General features: G+C 32.1%; 1 protein-coding gene across 5 annotated transcripts in view; it reads right to left on the reverse strand.

Annotated features, from left to right (window-relative positions):
* LOC145291146 (lysosomal acid phosphatase-like) overlaps positions 1 to 25404 on the reverse strand; it is a 186725-nt gene that overhangs the window by 82443 nt on the left and 78878 nt on the right. For all 5 annotated transcript variants that reach the window (XR_013869337.1, XM_080136667.1, XM_080136665.1 and 2 more), the window contains 3 exons: positions 15866 to 15961; positions 13176 to 13262; positions 3780 to 3903 (listed from right to left, as the gene is read on the reverse strand). Coding sequence is in view for 4 of the 5 variants with exons in the window: in XM_080136667.1 (XP_079992793.1) it covers positions 3780 to 3903; positions 13176 to 13262; positions 15866 to 15961 (307 nt within the window). In the remaining variant the exon portion in view is untranslated. The remainder of the gene's footprint in view (positions 1 to 3779; positions 3904 to 13175; positions 13263 to 15865; positions 15962 to 25404) is intronic.

Consider the following 25404-nt stretch of genomic DNA (forward strand, 5'->3'; position numbering starts at 1 on the left):
GAAAACTATTGAAATGAAACCAAATATCCCTTTCGTATTCGTATCATTTACAATTGTAACGCCACAGGCACAAACGAATAAAGGAAATAACTAACTAAAATCCGGGTGGTGTTCTTTCTTGTTTTAACACATGCCTCTTAATGGTTGCTACTATAGGGCCACGTGTCCATCTCTCCTGGATGCGTTTCTCTTTCTTTTGACCACACTCTGGCTACAGCCAGCCCATTCTTGTCTTCACTTTACACGTCCGTCTCCTTTGGCGTCGATTGTTTTAAAACATTTATTACAGTTACGAAAGTCTCGACGCCAGCTACAAATGCTATTTCTCGTTGTCACATGTCCCTCCAACCATCAGCTGCTGCTGATATTTTCATACGTGCTCATATGCGATCTGTTACACAACGAATTTATGAATGAAAGCTAAGTTATGAATGAACATTAATGGTGATATTAAGTTATGAATGAACATTAATATTACTATTAAGTTATGAATGAACATTAATATTACTATTAAGTTATGAATGAACATTAATATTAATATTAAGTTATGAATGAACATTAATATTGATATTAATTTATGAATGAACATTAATATTAATATAAAGTTATGAATGAATATTAATATTAATATTAATTTATGAATGAACATTAATATTACTATTAAGTTATGAATGAACATTAATATTGATATTAATTTATGAATGAACATTAATATTAATATAAAGTTATGAATGAATATTAATATTAATATTAAGTTATGAATGAATATTAATATTGATATTAAGTTATGAATGAACATTAATATTAATATAAAGTTATGAATGAACATTAATATTAATATAAAGTTATGAATGAATATTAATATTAATATTAAGTTATGAATGAACATTAATATTGATATTAAGTTATGAATGAACATTAATATTACTATTAAGTTATGAATGAACATTAATATTGATATTAATTTATAAATGAACATTAATATTAATATTAAGTTATGAATGAATATTAATATTGATATTAAGTTATGAATGAACATTAATATTGATATTAATTTATGAATGAACATTAATATTAATATTAATTTATGAATGAACATTAATATTGATATTAATTTATGAATGAACATTAATATTAATATTAATTTATGAATGAACATTAATATTAATATTAAGTTATGAATGAATATTAATATTGATATTAAGTTATGAATGAATATTAATATTGATATTAAGTTATGAATGAACATTAATATTAATATTAATTTATGAATGAACATTAATATTGATATTAATTTATGAATGAACATTAATATTAATATTAATTTATGAATGAACATTAATATTAATATTAAGTTATGAATGAACATTAATATTGATATTAAGTTATGAATGAACATTAATATTGATATTAATTTATGAATGAACATTAATATTAATATTAAGTTATGAATGAACATTAATATTGATATTAATTTATGAATGAATATTAATATTGATATTAAGTTATGAATGAACATTAATATTGATATTAAGTTATGAATGAACATTAATATTAATATTAATTTATGAATGAACATTAATATTAATATTAATTTATGAATGAACATTAATATTGATATTAAGTTATGAATGAACATTAATATTGATATTAAGTTATGAATGAATATTAATATTAATATTAATTTATGAATGAACATTAATATTGATATTAATTTATGAATGAACATTAATATTGATATTAAGTTATGAATGAATATTAATATTAATATTAATTTATGAATGAACATTAATATTGATATTAAGTTATGAATGAACATTAATATTGATATTAAGTTATGAATGAATATTAATATTAATATTAATTTATGAATGAACATTAATATTGATATTAAGTTATGAATGAACATTGATATTGATATTAAGTTATGAATGAACATTAATATTGATATTAATTTATGAATGAACATTAATATTAATATAAAGTTATGAATGAATATTAATATTGATATTAATTTATGAATGAACATTGATATTGATATTAAGTTATGAATGAACATTAATATTAATATTAATTTATGAATGAACATTAATATTGATATTAAGTTATGAATGAACATTAATATTGATATTAAGTTATGAATGAATATTAATATTAATATTAATTTATGAATGAACATTAATATTGATATTAAGTTATGAATGAACATTGATATTGATATTAAGTTATGAATGAACATTAATATTGATATTAATTTATGAATGAACATTAATATTAATATAAAGTTATGAATGAATATTAATATTGATATTAAGTTATGAATGAACATTAATATTGATATTAAGTTATGAATGAACATTAATATTAATATAAAGTTATGAATGAACATTAATATTGATATTAATTTATGAATGAACATTAATATTAATATTAATTTATGAATGAACATTAATATTGATATTAAGTTATGAATGAACATTAATATTAATATTAATTTATGAATGAACATTAATATTGATATTAAGTTATGAATGAACATTAATATTGATATTAAGTTATGAATGAACATTAATATTGATATTAAGTTATGAATGAATATTAATATTAATATTAATTTATGAATGAACATTAATATTGATATTAAGTTATGAATGAACATTAATATTGATATTAAGTTATGAATGAATATTAATATTAATATTAATTTATGAATGAACATTAATATTAATATTAAGTTATGAATGAACATTGATATTGATATTAAGTTATGAATGAACATTAATATTGATATTAATTTATGAATGAACATTAATATTAATATAAAGTTATGAATGAACATTAATATTGATATTAAGTTATGAATGAACATTAATATTAATATTAATTTATGAATGAACATTAATATTGATATTAAGTTATGAATGAACATTAATATTGATATTAAGTTATGAATGAACATTAATATTGATATTAAGCTATGAATGAATATTAATATTGATATTAAGTTATGAATGAATATTAATATTAATATTAATTTATGAATGAACATTAATATTGATATTAAGTTATGAATGAACATTAATATTAATATTAATTTATGAATGAACATTAATATTGATATTAATTTATGAATGAACATTAATATTAATATTAATTTATGAATGAACATTAATATTGATATTAAGTTATGAATGAATATTAATATTGATATTAAGTTATGAATGAACATTAATATTAATATTAATTTATGAATGAACATTAATATTGATATTAAGTTATGAATGAACATTAATATTGATATTAAGTTATGAATGAATATTAATATTGATATTAAGTTATGAATGAATATTAATATTAATATTAATTTATGAATGAACATTAATATTGATATTAAGTTATGAATGAACATTAATATTGATATTAATTTATGAATGAACATTAATATTGATATTAAGTTATGAATGAACATTAATATTGATATTAAGTTATGAATGAATATTAATATTGATATTAAGTTATGAATGAACATTAATATTGATATTAATTTATGAATGAACATTAATATTAATATTAATTTATGAATGAACATTAATATTGATATTAAGTTATGAATGAACATTAATATTGATATTAAGTTATGAATGAACATTAATATTGATATTAAGTTATGAATGAATATTAATATTAATATTAATTTATGAATGAACATTAATATTGATATTAATTTATGAATGAACATTAATATTGATATTAAGTTATGAATGAACATTAATATTGACCTCCTTTCAAAATATTCATTTCAGGCAAATAGAAATAGGATTCCATTTTGAATTCTTGGATTTCTTTCAAGTGTTGCATCACAGTGGAATTGGCCCAACTTGGCAAGGACATATTGTGGACGGTCTGGTAAAAAGAAGAAGATGTGTATTCAGTTAGAACATTTAAGAGAAATGAAATTGAAATTTAAAAAAATTAGAAACGAATCTAAAGAAATAACAAAAGCGAATCACAAACACTGATTGAAGAGTTACGTTTTCTTTTGGGGTGACTTTTTTGTAGGGGTCGCTTTTTTGTTGGGGTCACTTTTTTGCTGGGGTCGCTTTTTTGCTGGGGTCGCTTTTTTGTTGGGGTCGCTTTTTTGTTGGGGTCGCTTTTTTTGTTGGGGTCACTTTTTTGTTGGGATCTTTTGTTTGTTGGGGTCGCTTTTTCTGTTGAGGTCACTTTTTTGCTGGCGTCGCTTTTTTGTTGGCGTCGCTTTTTCTGTTGGGGTCACTTTATCAGTTGAGGTGCCTTTATCAGTTGGAATCGCTTTATCTGTTGGGGTCACTTTTCTGTTGGGGTCACTTTTTCTGTTGAGGTCGCTTTATCAGTTGGGGTCGCTTTATCTGTTGTAGTAACTTTATCTGTTGGAGTCACTTTTCTGTTGGGGTCACTTTTCTGTTGGGGTCACTTTTCTGTTGAGGTCGCTTTATCAGTTGGGGTCGCTTTATCTTTTGTAGTAACTTTATCTGTTGGGGTCACTTTTCTGTTGGGGTCACCTTTTCTGTTGAGGTCGCTTTATCAGTTGGGGTCGCTTTATCTTTTGTAGTAACTTTATCTGTTGGGGTCACTTTTCTGTTGAGGTCGCTTTATCAGTTGGGGTCGCTTTATCTTTTGTAGTAACTTTATCTGTTGGGGTCACTTTTCTGTTGGGGTCACCTTTTCTGTTGAGGTCGCTTTATCAGTTGGGGTCGCTTTATCTGTTGTAGTAACTTTATCTGTTCGGGTCACTTTTCTGTTGGGGTCACTTTTCTGTTGGGGTCACTTTTTCTATTGGGATCGTTTTTTCTGTTGGGGTCACTTTTTCTTAATGCATGGAGTTCCAGATTATGATGACGGTAAATCGTCAGATGATGATAACGATAAATCCTTGATTGCCAGATGTGACTCAGAGCTCAGAATCTCTTTTTATATATTGTAGACTGACTGTCAAAATGGTAACATGCTTGGAAAATCCTGGACCTTTCTTACTTTCCGCTTTAGTCAGCAGCTCCTATTTTTGTCACTTGTCCGCCTTCATATCTTGATAAATCCGCATTTTTCATATTTCCACACAATAGGAATTTGTCACATGGTGAATATTCCGGTGTATTATTTGTGAGCAGAAATAAATCCTGTTATATTGTTACATGTTCGTTTTTTATATCTTTTATTTAACTGTAAAAACAAGCAAGAGATTGGTAAAATAGAATGTGCTTTGATGAACCTTTGCATTTGTGCTCCTTCGACATACATATCCCCAACAAACCCACTTAGCAACAAAATCACACCTCTTCACTGTTGAGGTCCTTAAATGCCAGAAAGCTTTAAACTCTAATAGTTTTTTCCCTCAAACAGCTAGATTTTGGGATTCTTTTCCTGCTACCTGCTTCCTTGACTGTACTGATATACAGAAGTTTAAATGTAATGTAAACCAACATCTTGTTAATCTTTTCTAAGCGTGGTCCCAAATAGTAGCCCCTTATGTCCAAGTGGCGATATGCCTTGTTAGGGGGGAACATAAGTAAAAAAAAATATTAACCCTAATTTATAAAAAAACTCATAATCTTTCTCAATTAATAATTATTCTACTTATATCAGGGCTTTCTTAAAAAAATTTAATAAGTCCCGCACTGTTAGCCAAGCTCCAACCTCTGTCTCATCACCACAATGTCGCATCCCTGTTCCTGTTTTACAAGTATTTTAATCAGATATGTTCTGATGAACTCATAGCACTTGTGCTCCCTTAACGTACATAGCCCCGACTAACTCAACAAGCAGCATAATCCCACTCCTTCACTGTTGAGGTCCTTAGGTACTAGAAATCGTTCTACTCTAATGTTTGAACTGCTAGATTTTGGAATTCCCTCCTGGTTCCCTGCTTCCTTGATTGTACTAAACTGCAGAAGTTAAAATGTAATGTGAATAGACATCTTGTTGCTCAACTCCCTATATAGTGTTCCTGTAGATATGGTCCCAAATAGTAGCCCGCACGTTTCGAGTGGCATTATGAATTGTTTGTGGTAAAAGAAAGAGTAAAAAACAAATGTTAGGGTAAAGGGTTCGATACTGGTCAACTGGTTTGTGGCAGGGAGCAATAATTACATTTGTACAGACGACAAAGTAACCTTCCTTCCCTTTTTTTTTTTTTTTCGGGAGGGGGGAGTATCAGAATTGTGTCCCTTTGGAAAAACAGATAAATCCTGTAATTTCGTAATTCAGTTACGGTGAAGTTAAAAATGATACTGATTTTATTATATTATGGCCAGGCAACGTTGGATAATCCCGGGTATATTTTGAATAATGGAAATATGTGTTTTATGCAATATTCTCGCAATCTATACTCCTCTAAATTTGTTTGGGTTTTTTGGGTATATTGATATTCATATTAAAAAGCATTTTTTCTAGTGGTATTTATTTTCTTCCCCACAAAAGCAAAACGTGACACAAGGTCGTTTTAAATGAGGGGGAAACCAGCTCCCCAAAAGAAGAGCAAAAGGGGGCACTCTGACAGCAGCCAAAAATAATAATTATCTCAGTATAGAGGGCCTCCTCGCATTGACCAAGGACAAACAAACTCAAGTGTAACATCAGAACAGATACTAAACCTTGATCCCTGCCTGAAGGCCAAGGACCCTTTTTCTATTGGTATTTATTTGCTACCCCACGAAAACAAAATGTGACACAAGGTCGTTTTTAATGCGGGGGGGGGGGGTAAACCAGCCCCCCTCCACACACACAACAGGCAAAAGGGCACTGGTAGAGATCAAAAATAATAATTGTCTCAGTATAGAGGATTTCCCCTCCATTGACGGAGAAAATTAGACCCACACCAACCAACGCATAGCTGATTATAGCCGATGCCATATCGACCCCGTGATATAAGGGGGATATGCTTATCATTTGATTGGTTTTATTTCCCCAGGGAGATAATGTCGTGCCAGGAATAACCAAGAAACTCTCTCTGGGAAACAAACGGCAGTTCTACATATGCGGCGTGGTCGTCGTTTTTATCATCACTTTCCATGCGAGGCCGTTGATCGCTTAGTTGTTGTGATCTTCTATGAACTCAAGATGAATAAGTATGGAAAGACAATAGAGATTTGTTAGTGATTTCAAAGATTTACTATAAAAATACTAATTGATCAATTTACGTGATTTTTGGAATATGACATTTTCATTCTGTGACGGGTACGTATATCCTAAAAATTTCTCTGTATTTTTGATTTTTAATTAAGTTGAATTTTAAATAAGAACCCCCAAAATGTAATGATTATACTACAGGTAGAAATTTTTTTAATGGTCGAATTTAATTTTGAACTTTGCGGTCATGCGGTGGAATTATGGTTGAGAAAGGATAACCAATTTGTGTGACAAAATAATGAGGATGTGAAGAAAAAAAATTGAATGGCTTTTGAGGTTGTTGAGAAGTTTTGTTACCTTTATTTATTCATTCTTTTTATTGTTGCTCTCTATGTGTGTAGCTGTGGTTGTGATCTTGTGTGAACTCAGGAGAAACGCAAAATACTTGCCAGTTCCAAAGGTTTTATTTGGGAGAGAAATTCATTCACAAGGGAGAGAGACCAAAAAAGGGCTAAAATTAATTCCATCTTACTTAATTATCTTTCTTTTTTTACTCAGAATTCACCACTTATCAAGGCCTGAAGGCCACTTGAGGATAAGGGGTAATGAATGTAAGGTGGTAGTTTAGTAATCATTAATGGTGTAAATTGGTAGAATTTGATTATTTATGGGGACGGCTACACAAAAAAATGTTTACATTGGATTTGAAGGCAACTATGTTGTATTCAACTGAGAAGCAGGTCAGCGGAACAGTGTTCCATAGGCGGGCAGTTCTAGAAAAGAAGCTTTGTTAATTGAAGCTGTGTTTACATTTAGGCACAGATAGAGAATGAGGGAAATCGTATGTAGTGGTTGCAGCTACTCAAGTGTTTTTGTGAAAGTTTGGCAAGGAGGAACCATAGATTTGAGTTCAGTCGAGGACTTGCCATGAAAATAACGATAGAGTGGAGAGGCTTACAATGTCTCTTCTGTGGGAAAGAGATTGCAGGGAAGAGAAAAGGGCATTACTTACTAGGTTTTGAAGCAAGTTTTGAACTCGATTAAGGCTAAATAGGGTGCACTGAGCAGCTCCTGCCCAGATGTAGCAACAGTACTCCATCTTAGCCTTAAAAATATTTGACGAACAGACAGTCTCAGGGAAATATACACTTAAATTCCTACATTGCCAGGCACATCTAGTCAATTGGCTTCCATGACATGAACTGTCTTGAAACTTTGTCCTATCCTGAACACGTGATATCATTTCTATTGAATAATTTGACACCTGTTTCTAGCATATTTTGCCAGGGGAGATAATCCTTGACTCCTATCGCATACTAGGTGCACTGGGTCTATTTCCGTTTGCCATCAGATTATCCTAACATATAATTTATGTGACCGTCACTGAAATTCATGCTTGTTAACATAATCTTTAATTACTAGCGCAGATTCCTTTTTTGTTTCTCTAAGATCATATCTTTTAATTAGTTTTATGAAACCTATTTTCCTTCTACGGAAACATGTTGGCTTTTAAAAGTTTTATCATGGAGATAACTTCGTTCACAATGAGGAGAGACCAAAAAGAAAGGCTAAAATTAATTCCTTTTTACTTAATTTTCTTACTTAACCTTAAAAATGGCCGACAAACAAAAAATTCGCTTAGGTTTTATATTTGTTGGCGCGTCTGGCCATTTCCTTACCACAAATTGCTCCAAAACTATGTCCTGTCTCAAATACATGATGTCATTTCTTGAGACCCACTTCTAGCACATTTTGTCTAGGGAGCTGACCTCTGAACCCTCATATCAATCACGCTATGTGCACTGAGTCCATCCTGTTCGCCTCCAAACCGTCTCAACATGTACTTAATGTAACCCTTGCCGCAATTTATACTGTTCGATTATGGGCAAGCAATGCTGGGTACTCGAGTCCCATTGCTGATTGAATTCAGGAATGGCAACCACAAACAAAAGAACAACCTGGATGTGTTACGTATTGATCTGGTGATGGCCTCAATGGCAAAAAAACAACAAAAATTCCGATTTATGGAATGTCAATAAAAACGGATCGTTTTGAGTTAACAGCCAGAACAACAGAGCCGCCATCTATCCGTTCACTTATCCTCCCCCCCCTCTCTCTCTCTCTCTCTCTCTCTCTCTCTCTCTCTCTCTCTCGCTGGTGCCACTTGTCATAAGCTGAAGACTTGTTTACATAATAAAGACAAGTTTCATATCAGCTTTGTAGCATTATTAGAAATATACACTCGTACATATTTGGAAAGTGCAATTGAGAAATCATACATACGTTTTCTATACTCGATCGTAATATAACAATACTAGTTAATATAATCTCTACTTACCAACATAGTGTTCCAACATATAATGCTTGCTTTTGTGTTACAATTATACGTATTCAACAATTTTCGGACATGCTATAATTTGTAACGTTGTGCACCTTTTTCAACAGTGCTGTTACATTTTAATAGACCCATCATGTTGTAGACTCCGTCGCAAGGAAACAGAAAGGAAGCAACACACTTTTTCTTTTTTTTTTTTTTTGTTCAAGTGTGTCCCTTTGTCCCTGCTGTGACGTCACAACATGTAGCCAGCTTGGTCATTTGCATATGTTAGCATCTGTTGCTGCAAGCGTTAGCAGCTCTGTTACAAGTTATTTGTTTACTTTCTCTTATACTATTAAAATATCATTATCGAAAATATAGAAGTGAAGCACCTCATAATTGTTCTATCTAATTTACATACGCGTGTATGGTGTGTGAAAAGCACTATATGAATTATTAAGAAAATAATACCTTATTTGTATTGAAATTATTAAGGAGTCACTAACTGGGTGTCCTGTGATTGGATGAAAAACAACCAATCACAGGCTTCCTTTTTAGATCCTCACCAACACCTACAAGAGCGGTTTTTACACATTTCCTTCATTTTTTGCTTGTTGAGTCCTCAAAGACAACACGTTCCCGTATCCTCTGTCCGTCATTTTAACACCAGACACGTGTGAGGTTTTTGACAATAACTGCAGCACAAAACAACTTAAGGTTTCCTTTTGTTTCCTCAACCCAGTCAAAGCGACACAAGAAACATACACCGTTAACAGGACGAATCTTAACAGATAAGTACCGCAAAACACGATTCTTTCTCTTTCCTATAAATAGAAGTTTTTATAACATTTTTCATTTGTGTTTGTGTTCCTTTATTCCTGCCGACGTCACGATAATTTTTTTTACCATATATAGCTGGGAATTTTCCAACATTTGTAAAGTTTAACAACAAAATTATTGCTTAATGTTTGACAAATGAAAACGAAAGTTTAACAGTTCCTTTAACGGATCTGCCCAAATTACGAAAAATTTTTTTGATATAATTGCCAACAAACATCCTGTAAGCAATCATTCTAAGAAAAAAGAAAATATAGATTATACTTTTTAGGCGATTAAGTTTGGACACCCTGAAAAAATTACCGAAAAGGAGAAAAAAAAAAAGGACGATTTTTAGAATTTAAAGTGGGGAATCAGTTTTCTATATGAATTTTATATAAAATCATACCCCATTTCTGGATTATTTCAACGTTTTAGAATAGTAGACTAAATTATTTTTGCTCTATTTTTTTACTATTCATAGTTTATCAAGAGAAAATATGAATAGATGAAAAATTTGTTGGAAAGGAGAAAGTTAAAAAAAACATTTTTAGGATTTAGAGAGGGAGATCAGTTTCGTATATGAATTTTATATAAAATTATATCCCTATTTCTAAACTATTCTGACGTTTTAGAACAGTAGACTAAATTATTTTTGCTATAGGTGCTAAGGTCACGGTGTTACTTATGTGGGGGTATTTTTTTTTTTTTTTGTACTGTTTATGATGAGAAAATATGAATAAATGCATATTTATTAAATTAAATCCCTCTTCAGCAGCTTTGGCAATGTCCTCAACGTATTTGTTCAATTTCATGTAATGTTAAGCCAAGGAGTTTGGACAATAAACTCTCGGCTATTGTCTTTTCTTGTGTGTCAACAAATGTTTCGGAGATTAATTTAAACTAGCGGGGCCTGCGGAAATTCGACAGCGGCATCTTTCATATGCAATATATTGCTGCTGGGCATTTTGTGGTCGTTCGATATTATTGTAGCCCTTTTGTTAAAACTGTGGAAATATTTATTTAAATTATCTGGCTAATGTCAGAATATCTTTGCTTATTACGGTTTATCTCCAATACCCTTATAGGAGTATATGACATTTTCATTGTATGGACGTCTGGCGCGAACGGAAACCCCATGATATCATTATACTATCTTTAGACAGAACAGATACTACCCTTGGATCTTAGCCAGAAGACTAAGAAGGTATATTTTAGTTTCACGTACGGCCCAAAAGTGACATCATTTAATTATTTTATTTTATTTTATTTTATTTTTATTTTTTTACATTACATCTTCAGTGATCGGGAGATCCTATTTATTAAAAAAGAGGATAGAAGTTGATAACATATTTCAAACATTAAATTAGCGTATCGATATATCGATATATCGATATACTAATTTAATGTTCGTAGTATGTTATCACTTATCCTCTTTTTTAATAAATCGGATTTGATCGAATAATTTATAATTTGGAAACCGTGACACACGTACGTATGTTAAAGGTATCACGATAATTATTTTTGTTTTATTTGGCTTGTTCAAACTACTGTTCTTTTCTCGAGTGTTATTTTCATAACGTTTCGGTCGATGTAACCTCCGACCTTCTTCAGGTGTTTCTTGACAAACTTCGGAATTTTTCTGTCAAACTCAGGAATCTGCACGAAATTTCAAATGGAACCCTTTATTTAATCCCTGGAAGTACCATGCTTTTGTTTCGCCAGCCATGACAGGGTAGAAGTCCTAAGTAATTCGCAATTGCATTTTGAGGATTGAACCTTCAACCTCCAGAAGAGTATAACTTTTACAACTGAATTTTACCAAGTACTTTATCCATGACGCCTCTTTGGATCTTTGCTTATCTTGTTGAAATGGAATCTCCAACCCTCACATTATTCACCTGATTTTCACACACACAAAAAAAATGTTGATAAAAAAACAATAAAAATTAGAACAAAAGAATAATCCAACTTCAAAGACATTTTTCTTTTCAATTGTTGATAAAAAAAAAAGTGAACAAGAAATGTGAGGTCAAGGTCATACAGGAAAAACTTTTTAACATTTTTACAGTTTCGTTGAGTACCAAACAGGATTTTTTTTTTTTTTTTTTGAATCGACAATGTTTTTGTAAACAAATACTTACATGTTATCTATATACCCGGAAAAATTGGATTTGGGTGGAATTTACAACGTGACTATCCCCCCACCCCAATGTTATCCATGAAATTTTTGATAAAAATTCACAATCCTGTCTACAATTCAACTATATTTGGTGCAAATGAACTTCAGCCAATGACTGATACCTTTCAGTCATGAATGTTCAACAGTTTTCGTTTTATCATCATTTAATTATGTGTTGGACACTTTGGCGATCGTCTCATCAGTAGGAGGTGTGATCTTAAAAGAGCTTAACCCACCAGAATTTTAAATCATAAAATTTAATTTTCTTAATTAAAAATAAAACTACTTGATCAATTTACGTAAATTTTGGAATATGACAATTTCATTTCGTGATGGATACGTACATCATAAAATTTTTTCAGCAATTCGGAAGCTTAACTCATTGTTCTAAGGAAGATAATTATATTTTATCAAGAATTTTATAATAAAATGTTTTTTCAACCATTTTATTCAATGTAACAAAGTTTTATAACAATAACAAAAACTGTGTTAATAATATTGTAATTTTTCTGAAACAAAACATTCGAATAATTGTAAAAAAAAGGTGAATTTTTTCAACTACGTTAGTAAAATAGAGTTACGTTCCTTAGAATAATGAGTTAAGCTTCCGAATTTCCAATTTTTCTGTATTTTGTATGTTTTTAAATTAGGTGGAATTCTAAATAAGTACCCACTTCACTGAAGCCCACCAAGAGAAAAATGCAAGTTGATTATTGAATGCAATAGAAACCAAGACGAATATGATTCACAAAAACTTACCTTACAAAACAAATTGTCGTAGACGGAAGTGATACCTTCGATTTCAGGTTGGATGCCAGCTTTTTTGCTGACAAATTCAAACCAATTCTGTTGAAGTTTTATGAAGAAGATAAAAAAAAACAGAATTTAAAGAATGATGAAGAATCCCTAGGTTAAACTTTCATCTTATATAATAATACATTTCATGTTCATACGTACGTTATTACCTTTCACACATTTTTTAATGAGATCATTCGATTAACAAATATATGATTGGTTATCAATTTGATTCAACAATTGATTTACCATAGAAACATCAATTGTTTCTATGGTAAAAATAAAATCCGACTTTACTCATTTCAAAATAAATTGTTCCCAGATCAAATTATATCATCCCATCAACTAAAAGAGTACGATTAAAAAAAAATTATACCTGTCAAAAAATGACATTTGTTTTATTGATTTAAAAAATATTTAGCTGAGAATTATTTTCCTATAAAAAGACGGAGAGTATTTGTTTTTTATAAAGAATTAAATTGCAATAATTTTAGATAACAAAAACAAAAAAACAACTTGTTTTTTAAGAATATTTAGTTGATGAAGACAATTATTTTTACAAATGAAGAAAAAGTTTATTTTCTTAATTGAAAGGTATTTCTTTTATTTTTAATGAATATCAATATTAACATTAGATCATACATAAATTCATGAATAAATCACTGTGGAATTTCCATGTAGTCCTGTTAGCTTGATAAAATATTTCAAAGATTTTCTTAAAATATTTCTATAGAACTGGAAAGAGGATTGGTTCAAGTCCATAAGACAGAAATACTGTTAAAAAAATGAATGTAAAAAAAATGCCCTAATGTAAAAGAACAAATGCCCTAATGTAAAAGAACAAATGCCCTAATGTAAAAGAACAAATGCCGTAATGTAAAAAAAACAAATGCCCTAATGTAAAAAAAACAAATGCCCTAATGTAAAAAAAAACAAATGCCCTAATGTGAAAAAAACAAATGCCCTAATGTAAAAAAAACAAATGCCCTAATGTAAAAAAAAACAAATGCCCTAATGTAAAAAAAACAAATGCCCTAATGTAAAAAAAAACAAATGCCCTAATGTGAAAAAACAAATCAATGCCCTAATGTAAAAAAAAATGCCCTAATGTAAAAAAACAAATGCCCTAATGTAAAAAAAACAAATGATCTAATGTAAGAAAAAGCAAAAACAAATAACCTAATGTAAAAATAATAAAAACAAATAACCTAATGTAAAAAAAACAAAGCAAATGCCCTAATGTAAAGAAAAAAGCTCTAATATAAAAAAAACAATTGCCCTAATGTAAAAAAAAAATGCCCTAACATAAAAAAACAAATGCCCTAATGTAAAAAAACAAATGCTCTAATGTAAAAAAAAAACAACTAAAAAAACAAACAAATGCCCTGATGTAAAAAAAAACAACAAAAAAAATGTCCTAATGTAAAAAAAAAAAATGACCTAAGGTAAAAAAAAGCATATGCCCTGATATAAAGAAAAATGCCCTAATGTAAAAAAAAAAGCTAATGCTCTAATGTTAAAAAAAGCAAAACAAATGCCCTAATGTAAAAATAAACAAATGTCCTAATGTTAAAAATAAAACAGCAAATGACCTAATGTAAAAAAAGGCAAAAACAAATGCCCCAATGTAAAAAGTAAACTAAACTCCAATGCCTATCCTATCGCTGCAATGTTGCATCTCTGTGCCTGTCTTACAAATATTTTAATGGAATGTGCTCTGATGAAGTCATTGCATTTGTGCCTCCTCACTCCTCAGCATAAATATCCCTGACAAATCCGCTTAGCAACAAAATCTCACCCCTTCACTGTTGATGTCCCTAAATGCCAGAAAGTTTTCTACTCTAATAGTTTCTTCCCTCGAACAGCTAGACTTTGGAATTCCGTTCCTGCTCCCCTGACTGTACTGATATACAGAAGTTTAAATGTAACGTAAATCAACATCTTTTTAATCTTTCTTAAGCACCGTCTCAAATAGTAGCCCCTTACAATATACCTTGTTAGGGGTAAACGTGAGTAAAAGAAAACAACTTTCCAATGAACACCATGGTTCTTCTACAAAACAGAAAGATTACTTTTTTTAATAAATTTAATAACTTTTGTAAACATATAATTCTTTATCATACTTCTAATAAACCAACTTTGAAAACCTCATTTTTGCCCCAGATTTCAGTAGTCCATTGTCTGTTGACTGACATCATAAACAATTCTCTCTTTTTTATGATGTTTGATAACTTTCTTTACGTCTCCCATCTTATCGTGTTAGATACTTATGTACCAAGTACTCTATCTATTGCGCCACAGGTTCTTCCAGTTATGGTTACATCGACCAAAACGTTGTGCAAATAATACTCGAGATGAGAATAATAGTTCAAATAATCCTCATCTCAAAAATTAAGAACCGTAACATAATAACAGGCGAGAAAAACATAACAAACAAATAAATTTTGCAAACACATAATTGTTTATTATATTTGTCATAAACTATTCGACCTACTTTGAAAACCTCATTTGTTTCCCAGATTTCAATTGTCCATTGTCTATTGACTGACATCATAAACAAACTACTAAGAGGAAACTGCATTTCCAAATTTCCTCACCCACTACATTTCAATAATTCTATCTTTTTCTTCCATCTCATTGTGTCGCATACTTACATGGTTTTTCTTCAAAAAATCCTTGTAATATTTAGACTCTCTAAACTGCATGTAAAGCTTCATATATTTCGGGCAGTTGGACATCATGTATAACAGCTGAAAGAGAACAGATTTGAAAATAGATTAGACACATAGGACACTTTAAAACAGAGTGAAAGAGAGAATCCTGAATACAAAAATCTTTGTAATATTTAAACTCCCTAAACTGCATGTAAAGCTCCATATATATATATATATATATATATATATATATATATATATATATATATATATATATATATATATATATATATATATATAAAAATTTGATTCTTTCATCTAACATGTTTTGAATAGATCTGTTACATACACCATTTGACAAAGGGGCTTCCCCGAAATATATCATGGATATTGTCACACACAATAGACCTCTTCAAGTAAGACATATCGATACATAATACAATTGAATATATATACATATTGATTTGCAAATTGTCACTTGTTTTCGTCTTTCTTCCTCAACATTGGCTACATTCCATTCCTCGCATCTCATTAGAATCCTATATCTTTACAAGCCACATCTGCATCGAACATTAGTTTTTAACTTTCAAATAAGGTAAAAAAAAAAAAGTCTCAAATCTAATAGATCCCACACTATCAGCCAAGCCCCAACCTCTGTCCCCTTGTCGCAATCTTGTATCCTTATGCCTGTTTTACAAGTACTTTACTCCCAACGAATCCAACTAGCACCAAGATTCCACTCTTTCACTGTTTAGATCTCTAGATACCCCAAAACCTTCTACGCAGCATCTACCACTAGTCTTTTACTTTTAGATAAAAATCGGCCAACGTTTTTCCCATCATGACAATATTACATCCCTGTGTTTATTATGCAAGTATTTTAATGGAATGTGATCTAATGAACTCATAGAACTTGTGTCCTCTTTGATGTATACTAGCAAAATCCCACCCCTTTACTGTTGAAGTCTATAGATGTCAGAAAGCCTTCTATTCTAATAGTTTCTTCCCTAAGACTGCTAGATTTTGGAATTCCCTTTCGGGTTCCTGTTTCCCTGACTGTACTGACATGCAGAGGTTCAAGTGAAAGTAAACAGACATCTTGCTGGTTAACTTACTACATAGTATCCCTGCAAATTATGTGCCAGATAGTAGCCCCCTACATCCAAGTGGCACTCTACCTTGTTTGTGATGAAAAAAAAAAGAGTTTTTTAAAAAAAAAGAGATGAAATAAAGATTTAATACAATTTCGCATTTAACTTGAATTTCTTCTAAATTGTCTACAGGTTATGGATCCTCTCATGTCGTTTTTTTGTGTCCATAAGGTAACACAAATTTGCAATCAACTCAGTGAAGTTTTATTACATATTAATATTCGCGGACATAAACAAAACGACAAACAATTTCTGTAGCTGCCATTAAAGGTTTACATAAGAGTCATTTAGCTTTTTTTCACTTTTATATTTTGTTTTTTTTTTTCATTATTTTTGCATTGTGCTACTACTACTACTACTACTACTACTAATAATAATAATAATAATACTAGTATTACTACTACAACAACTACTGCTAATCATCATCATCATCATCATCATTATCACTACTACTACTACTTACAATCACTATTATTACTGTTACTAACACTTAACATTACTACTACTACTACTACTAGTAGTAATCATCATCATCATCATCATCACTACTACTAATACTACTACTTAAAATCACTATTATTACTGTTACTAACATTTAACATCACTATTACTACTATGTACTATTACCACTACTACTACTACTTTCCGCCACTACTACTTCTACTACTATTACTAACCAGCGCTACTACTAATACTTATCATCACTACTATTACTACTGCTATTACTATTACTGCTACTAGAACCTAATATTTTCCAGTATGTCAGTTAATCTTTACTTAATGCTTTGACAAATTTCAAAATCGATTTCACAATCTAGTGGGAGATGCCCATTTCTCACAAAAGAAACGCAATTCCCCCGCTAACCAACAATCACGAGGTTGTTTGCTCATCAACCGACAAGGCTAATATGCTTGCCAGCTGGTTTGCCTCGAACTCCACACTGGACCCTTCCAACCACCCCCTACCTGACTTTCCTTTGCGGACAGACGCCACGCTAGACGATCTAAAAATCACCCCTGCTCAGGTACATGCTATCATACAAAATCTTGACACTTCAAAAGCATGTGGATCTAATCTCATCCCAGCTGTGCTATTAAAAAAGTGTTCAGCCGAAGTAGTTCCAGTTCTCTCCAAACTCTACAGCAAATGCCTTAATGAATCTTGCTTTCCGGGCTGTTGGAAAACTGCTTCTGTGGTACCAATATTCAAGAATTCTGGTGAAAGAACTGACCCATCAAATTATCGCCCCATTAGCCTCCTCCCACTTTTCGCCAAAATATTTGAGACCATAATTAACCATGCTCTAGTCCGGCACCTTACAGATGCTAAACTTTTGACTGACAAATAATATGAATTTAGACAAGCCCGTACTACAGCAGACATCCTCACTGTAATCTCTGAACGTATATAACGTTCACTGGACAAAGCGGGGGAGGGCAGAGCGGTAGCTCTAGATATATCTAAGGCTTTTGACAGGGTATATCATGAGGGTCTCCTCAGGAAAATTAGATCATACATTATCACTGGTAGAATACTTAATATAATTAAATCCTTCTTAGATAAGAGAAAAATCCAGGTTGTCCTCGACGGTCGAACATCTAAACAGAGTGATATAAATGCGGGAGTGCCTCAGGGGTCTATTCTTGGACCTCTATTGTTCCTAATATTTATTAATGACCTCCCCGACAAAACTGCCTCTGAGATGGGTATATATGCTGATGACACTACACTCTATAACAGGCATGACAGGAAAACAAATGAACACATAACTAAAGAAATGGCAAAAATACTAGAGGATGACCTCCAATCTGTAGTGGAATGGGGACATAAATGGATGGTCACATTCAATGCTGCCAAAACCAAACTGGTTTCCTTCAATAATTACAAGAAACCTTCTCTGCCACCAATAGCAATGGCCAGTGACTCCCTGTCTGAGAGTACATCTTTCAAACTGCTTGGCCTAACGTTCACAGGAAACATGAGCTGGAACAATTATATTGAAAACATTGCCAGGGCCGCTGCGAAAAAGGTAGGCTCTCTCTACCGTGCTAGAAAACTATTGACACCTGAAAGTATCCTATACCCCTATAAGGCCACTATTCGCCCATGTATGGAGTATTGTTGTCACATTTGGGCTGGTGCATCTGCTACTAGTCTCTCGCTCCTAGACAAGGTTCAAAAAAGGGTCACCAATCTGATAGGCCCTGAACTGGCATCTAAGCTTCAGCCTCTGTCTCATCGACGAAACATTGCATCCCTCTGCTTGTTCTACAAGTATTTTAATGGTGAATGCTCTGACGAACTGCAAGCACTTGTGCCCCCACGACGTAGACACCCTCGACAAACCCGACAGGCAGCTAAATCCCACCCCCACAGTGTAGAGATCCCTAGAGGTAAAAGATCTTTCTACTCCAGTAGTTTCTTTCCCAGAACCGCTAGACTATGGAATACCATGCCAGGTCCCTGCTTCCTTAGCTGTACTGACATGCAGAAGTTCAAGTGTAATGTGAACCGACATCTTGCTTCCCAAATCCCTACATAGTGCCCCAGTAGTTGCTGCCCCTGATAGTAGCCCCCTACACCAAAATGGCAATGTGCCTTGTTTGGGGTGAAATTGTAATAAAAAAAACAATAAAAAAAAAACTAGTCTTTCTCTAGTCTATCATTATTTCTAACGAAGGTGCTCAACTGACCTACAATCTCTGGTTCCTCCTTGTTAGACATTCACTGCAAGAACTCGTCACTAACACAACTGAAAAATCTTTCCTTTTTTCATCTATGGGTCTAGCATCAAACAAAATACCCATGGACAAAGTTTCTTTCCAAGAATGTTCCCACTTGTAGAAAACATTACCACAAGATTGCTTCCACGCTGACTACAATATGATTGTCTTCAAATCCAATGTGAATAATTACTTGTGATCAAATTTCCACATAAGTCATCAAATTTTGTTCATCCATTACCCAGTTTCAATCGTCTCATAATATTCTTCATCATTCAACTGACAATCTATCCATTTCTTGACTAAATCTAATGAAGATGTCAGTAGTGAAGTGGCTAATGACACAAATTGGTTACCGTGGTTGCCAAGTTCGAATCCAGTCGATTCTATAACACCACTTGGACTTTTTTTACAAAGAAGTCATCACTGTGTTTACGGATATATTTCATAGGATTAGCGAATCTTTCGATGGAGGCTTCCTTTCTAGGGCAATAGCTCTTGACATATCAAAGGCCTTTGATAAGGTATGGCATAATGGTCTACTTCACAAGATCTCCAGCTATGGTATAACTGGAAATGTCTTCTCAATTATTAAATCATTTCTCTCTGATAGGTTCATAAGAGTAGTGGTTGATGGGCAGAAATCAGAACCTCTCAGTATTAATGCTGGAGTCTCTCAGGGATCAAGCCTGAGTCCAACTCTCTTTCTGATCTACATCAATGATCTTCGAAATCACATCCTTAGATCATTTGTAGACATTTATGCTGACGACACTACTATCTATGGCAGCACATCAAAGGCCGTAAACGACCAAGTTCTCTTTGATTCTCTTTTCTCTGATCCTGAACACGTGATATAATGGGGAAAGAAGTGGCTGGTTAATTTTAATGCCTCTAAAACCAAGCTTCTATCTTTACATTATCAACATTCTGATCCTCATCTGGCATCAACTGAAATGAATGGCTCTCATCTTAGAAAGATTCCATGTTATGACAAGCTTCTGGGTTTGACCTTTATTCCTGATCTGAAATGGAACATGTACAAATCCATTGCCAAGGTAATTGGAAAAATGGTGCAATCTTTTTATCGATCCAGTAGATATCTCACTGCTGATACAATTCTCTATCTATATAAGAGCCAGATACGTCCAACGATGGAGTATTGTTGCCACATTTGGGCAGGAGCTGCTAGAAAGGACTTGTCCTGCCTTGACACATAGTTCAAAATAGACTTCGTAGCCTCGTAGGGGATGCCCTTTTTTCTTCCCTGCAATCTCTTTCTCACAGAAGAGACGTTGCGAGCCTATTTCTGCTTTATCGCTATTTTCATGGCAAATACTCGCCTGAGCTCCAATCTATAGTCCCCCCTTGCCAAACACTCGTCTAGCTGAAAACACTATTAATAATTTCGCCCATTCTTTATTTGTGCCTTAACCTAAACATGGATTCCATGAACAAAGCTTCCTTCTTAGAACTGCACACCTGCGGAACTGTCTTCTGTTTGCTTGCTTTTCAGCTGACTACAATATGGTCGTCTTCAAGTCTAATGTAAACAAGTTCTTGGTGAGCCGTTTCCTTAAGTAATCCAATTTACCAAATTTACATTATGATTACTATGATATTGTCCCTTTGACTACTGTATACTCTTTAACCCTTATCCTCGAGTGGTCTTTGGGCCTTGATAAGTGGCGACTCCAATGTAAAAAACAAAACAAAACACTTATTAAGGCCCAAAGGCCATTCAGGGATAAGGGTTAATGAATGTATGGTGGCCGTGTAGTAATTGTTAATGGTGTAAATTGGGTAGAATTTTGATTATTTAAGGGAACGGTTCAACAACGTTGGATTTGAAGGCTACCATGTTGTAATCGGCCAGAAAGCAGGCCAGTGGAACAGTGTTTCACTGGTGAGCAATTCTAGCAAAGAAGCTTTGTGCATGGAATCTGCATCTAAATTTCGGCACAGTTAGAGAGTGGGGGAAATTGTTGATAGTAGTTGTAACTAGTTATTTGTGAAAGTTTGACAACTGGGGGACCATAGATTGAAGCTCAGACGAGCACTTGCCATGAAAATAAGACAACCACACAACGTCTCTTCTGTGGGAAACAGGTTGTAAGGAAGAGAAAAGGGCATCACCTACCAGATTTCAAAGCCAGTTTTGAACTCTATCAAGGCTGGATAGTGCACAGTTTCTACCCAGATGTGGCAACAGTACTCCACTTTAGGACGTACTTGGCTCTTATACGGATAGAGGATTGCATTGGCAGTGAGATACCTACTAACAATCCAACCATTTTTCCAGCAATCTTGGCAACAGATTTGATACATGTGTTCGATTTCAAATCAGAAATAAAGGCCAACCCCAAAAGCTTGTCAAGACATAGTGCATCTCCAAGATGAGAGCCATTCATTTCAATTGTGGCCGGAGGGGGGGGGTCAGAGGGATTATAATGAAAAGAGAGAAGCTTAGTTTTAGATGCAATAAAATTAACCAGCCATTTTTTCTTCATTGCACCATGTGTTCAAGATCAGAAGAGAGAGAATCAAAAAGATCTTAGTCATTGCTGGCCTTTGACGTGTTGACCTATCAAAAAAAAATGTTTGATTAACTGCTCTAAAACGCTAAAATGGTCCAGAAATAAGGGATCGCTTTAGATTAAATTTGTATATGAAACTGATTGTCCACTATTAATTCTAATATATATTTTTACTTTCCACAATTTTTTTTTTTTTGGGGGGGGGGTGTAACACGTAATCGCCTAAAGAAAGTAGAATCTCATTATTTGGGAAGCATAAGATGGGTGGTGATAGCCAAAGGTGTTAATCTGCAATAATATCATAAAATCTTTATTTTTGTTTTTAATTCTGCTATTTGTCACTTACGATTTCAGATTTCCTTCATTTGTTTTTTGGTTTTTTTGGTTTTTTTTGCAATAAAAACTTTAAAATCAATTAATCTTGTTCGTTTTAAAGGCAAACTCTTTAAAAATTGATCCAAAACAATTAATTGCATTTCGCCGCGAGGTTAACATTTTAATTTGTTTTCATCTAAACTTTATAGCAAAATAATTAGCAATAGATTGACATCATATATGTACTGTTTTACTAAATTTCAGTTAATTAACATTTGTTTTTCCAAATTTTTTTTTCACAATCTATATAAAAACTAGACATTTTGTCTGTTAAATACGGGCAAAAGTTATAACCCGTTGATGATATTTAACTGTGTTCTTTATACCAAATTGATGTTTGAATATGATTAAATTTGTGCTCATTTTTTGCATTAAATACTAATCCATATTAATCCCTAACTGTGCATCGAATCAATGCCATAACACTTAATTCACTGTACCTTATAACAAAGTTCATACAAAATTTTAGCCAGATCGGCCCAATAGTTTCTGAGAAAACTTCTAGAATAAATGTTGTATCGTGGTGACTAATCCATATTAATCCCGAACTGTGTATCAAACAGATGCCAGAACACTTAATTCGCTGCACCTAATTATAACAAAGATCCATACAAAATTTCAACTAGATCGGCCCAGTAGTTTTCGAGAAAAAGTGAAACAGAGAGAAAGACAAAGAGAAGCGCTAAATATTCTATGTTCATACATATGTCACCATCGGTTATGTCCAAAAATTCAGTACGCAAAGTTAAGGTGCCGGAAGTGAACTCGATTTACTTAAATATGGAATGGAAATCAGTAAGTAAGAAACGAAATACGAAACTACATGGAAATAATTTATTTTAATAAATTATTTTAGTTTGAACACTTTTTGCGCTATCATGAAATTTTTTAAAAAAAGCACGCAAAGTTAAGACATTGGAAGTGGACTCGGTTTAATTAAATATGAAAGTTTAAATTACTTTTTCTAAATAAAATATTTTCATATGAATATATTTTAGATATTAAAAAAATTATAGAAATGTAAAACATAAAAGTTTTTTTGTTTCATGATAAAACAAGAAGTGGTTCCATATAGTTTCGTTTTTCGTTTTATGCTTAGCAACATCCATTCCATATTTAGGTAAACTGAGTTCATTTCCACCGTCTTAACTTTGTATACTGAATTTTAGGACATAGCTGTTACCACTTTTTCCAGAAAATAAAAAGAAATAAGATCGTCCAATTATCAAAGATGCCACTCTGATGTCATTCAGGTAAAAAAAAAATATATTTTTTTTAAATGAATTGTTTCAAAATCAAAATATATTATCCAATCAACTAAAACAGCACAATATTTTTTTATGATTTTAAATTTATTTTTTTTTACTCAAAGAATATTCAACTGATAATTATTTTTATAGTAAGAAAGATTTTTTTTAAGAATCAAATTGCTAGGATTTAAAAAAAAAAATTCTAAATACAAGGCCTTAGCATATTTAAATTTCAGTTCAGCACCATGCAAAACTGCTTAATAGACATACAGAGAAAATTTTGGACAAAAATGGTAAAAAATTGCAAGGCATAGTTATTGAGAAAAGTGCGGACAGACAAACAGACGAACAGACAAGGGTAAATTTACATGGCCATCCTCCTTTTGTCGGGGACCAATATTACTATTAATCATTTTTAATCATAAATAATAAAAGATTAATATAGAAGTCACCGTGAAATTTCCACAGATTCACGTTAGCCAATTTATTCTCACGAAACAAGATTAACATTTTAATTTGTTCTTGTCTAAACTTTTTTTTTTTTTTTTACACAGTGATCACCACTTATCAAGGCCCGGAAGCCACTCAGGGATAAGGGTTATTGCAAGTACATTACGTTAGTGAGGAGATTTGCTGAAATGTTTACTTAAGGGGGCGGTTCATTAGGAATTTGTTAACATTGGACTTGAAGACAACCAAGTTGTAGTCCGGAGGGAAACTATCACACAATGGTTCCTCTGCCCTTGCCAAACTTTCGCAAAAAAGCACTCGTCTAGCTACAACCACTATCAACATTCCCCCCCCCCCCATTCTTTATCTGTGCCTTAATCACTTTTACCCTCTCTCCACCCCCAACCGTGATCTTGTGCTTGACGTCAATATGGCAGCAACGGTAAAAGAGTATGGTCCTACTTACAATTACTATGCATCAGCAGGAAAAGGAGTATTATGATGCATTTCATGGTAAAAAATGTAAACCACCCATAGAATGTCTATCTCTACTATTATATAAAAGGAACTTTGTCTGTGTGTCTTTGTGTGGGTGTGAGTTCGTTCCCAATAGATTTGAAAACTGCTGAGCCAATGTTTATGAAATTTCACACAAAGATATTTTATGCGCCTGGCAGTGTTCTTCAATAGGTTTTGTATTGGAATGTTTCTGATAATCGGATCAATAATCGAAATAATCCAATGAAATAAGGAACAGGCGATTTTGTCCAAAGTTAACACGTTACACAGCCTAACATCACAAGTGCATTTGAGAAGTTTTAATCATACACAAGTCAAAAGACTCAACATATAAAAGCAACAGTAGGTTCTTTGATATGACAGGGGCGTGTTCGAAATGAATGTTCCTGTTTGAAACACAATTAACTTTTTCATTTTAAACTTTAATTCAAGCCATTATATATATATAAAAAATTTTTATAAAATCAACAGTAGGTTTTCTACAGTGCAATGTAAATTACAATATATTGTGGACTAAGTTAGTGTGGGCAAGT

This window comes from Euprymna scolopes, chromosome 12, assembly GCF_053919585.1.
Source record: "Euprymna scolopes isolate OS-2025 chromosome 12, ASM5391958v1, whole genome shotgun sequence".
NCBI lineage: Eukaryota > Metazoa > Mollusca > Cephalopoda > Sepiida > Sepiolidae > Euprymna > Euprymna scolopes.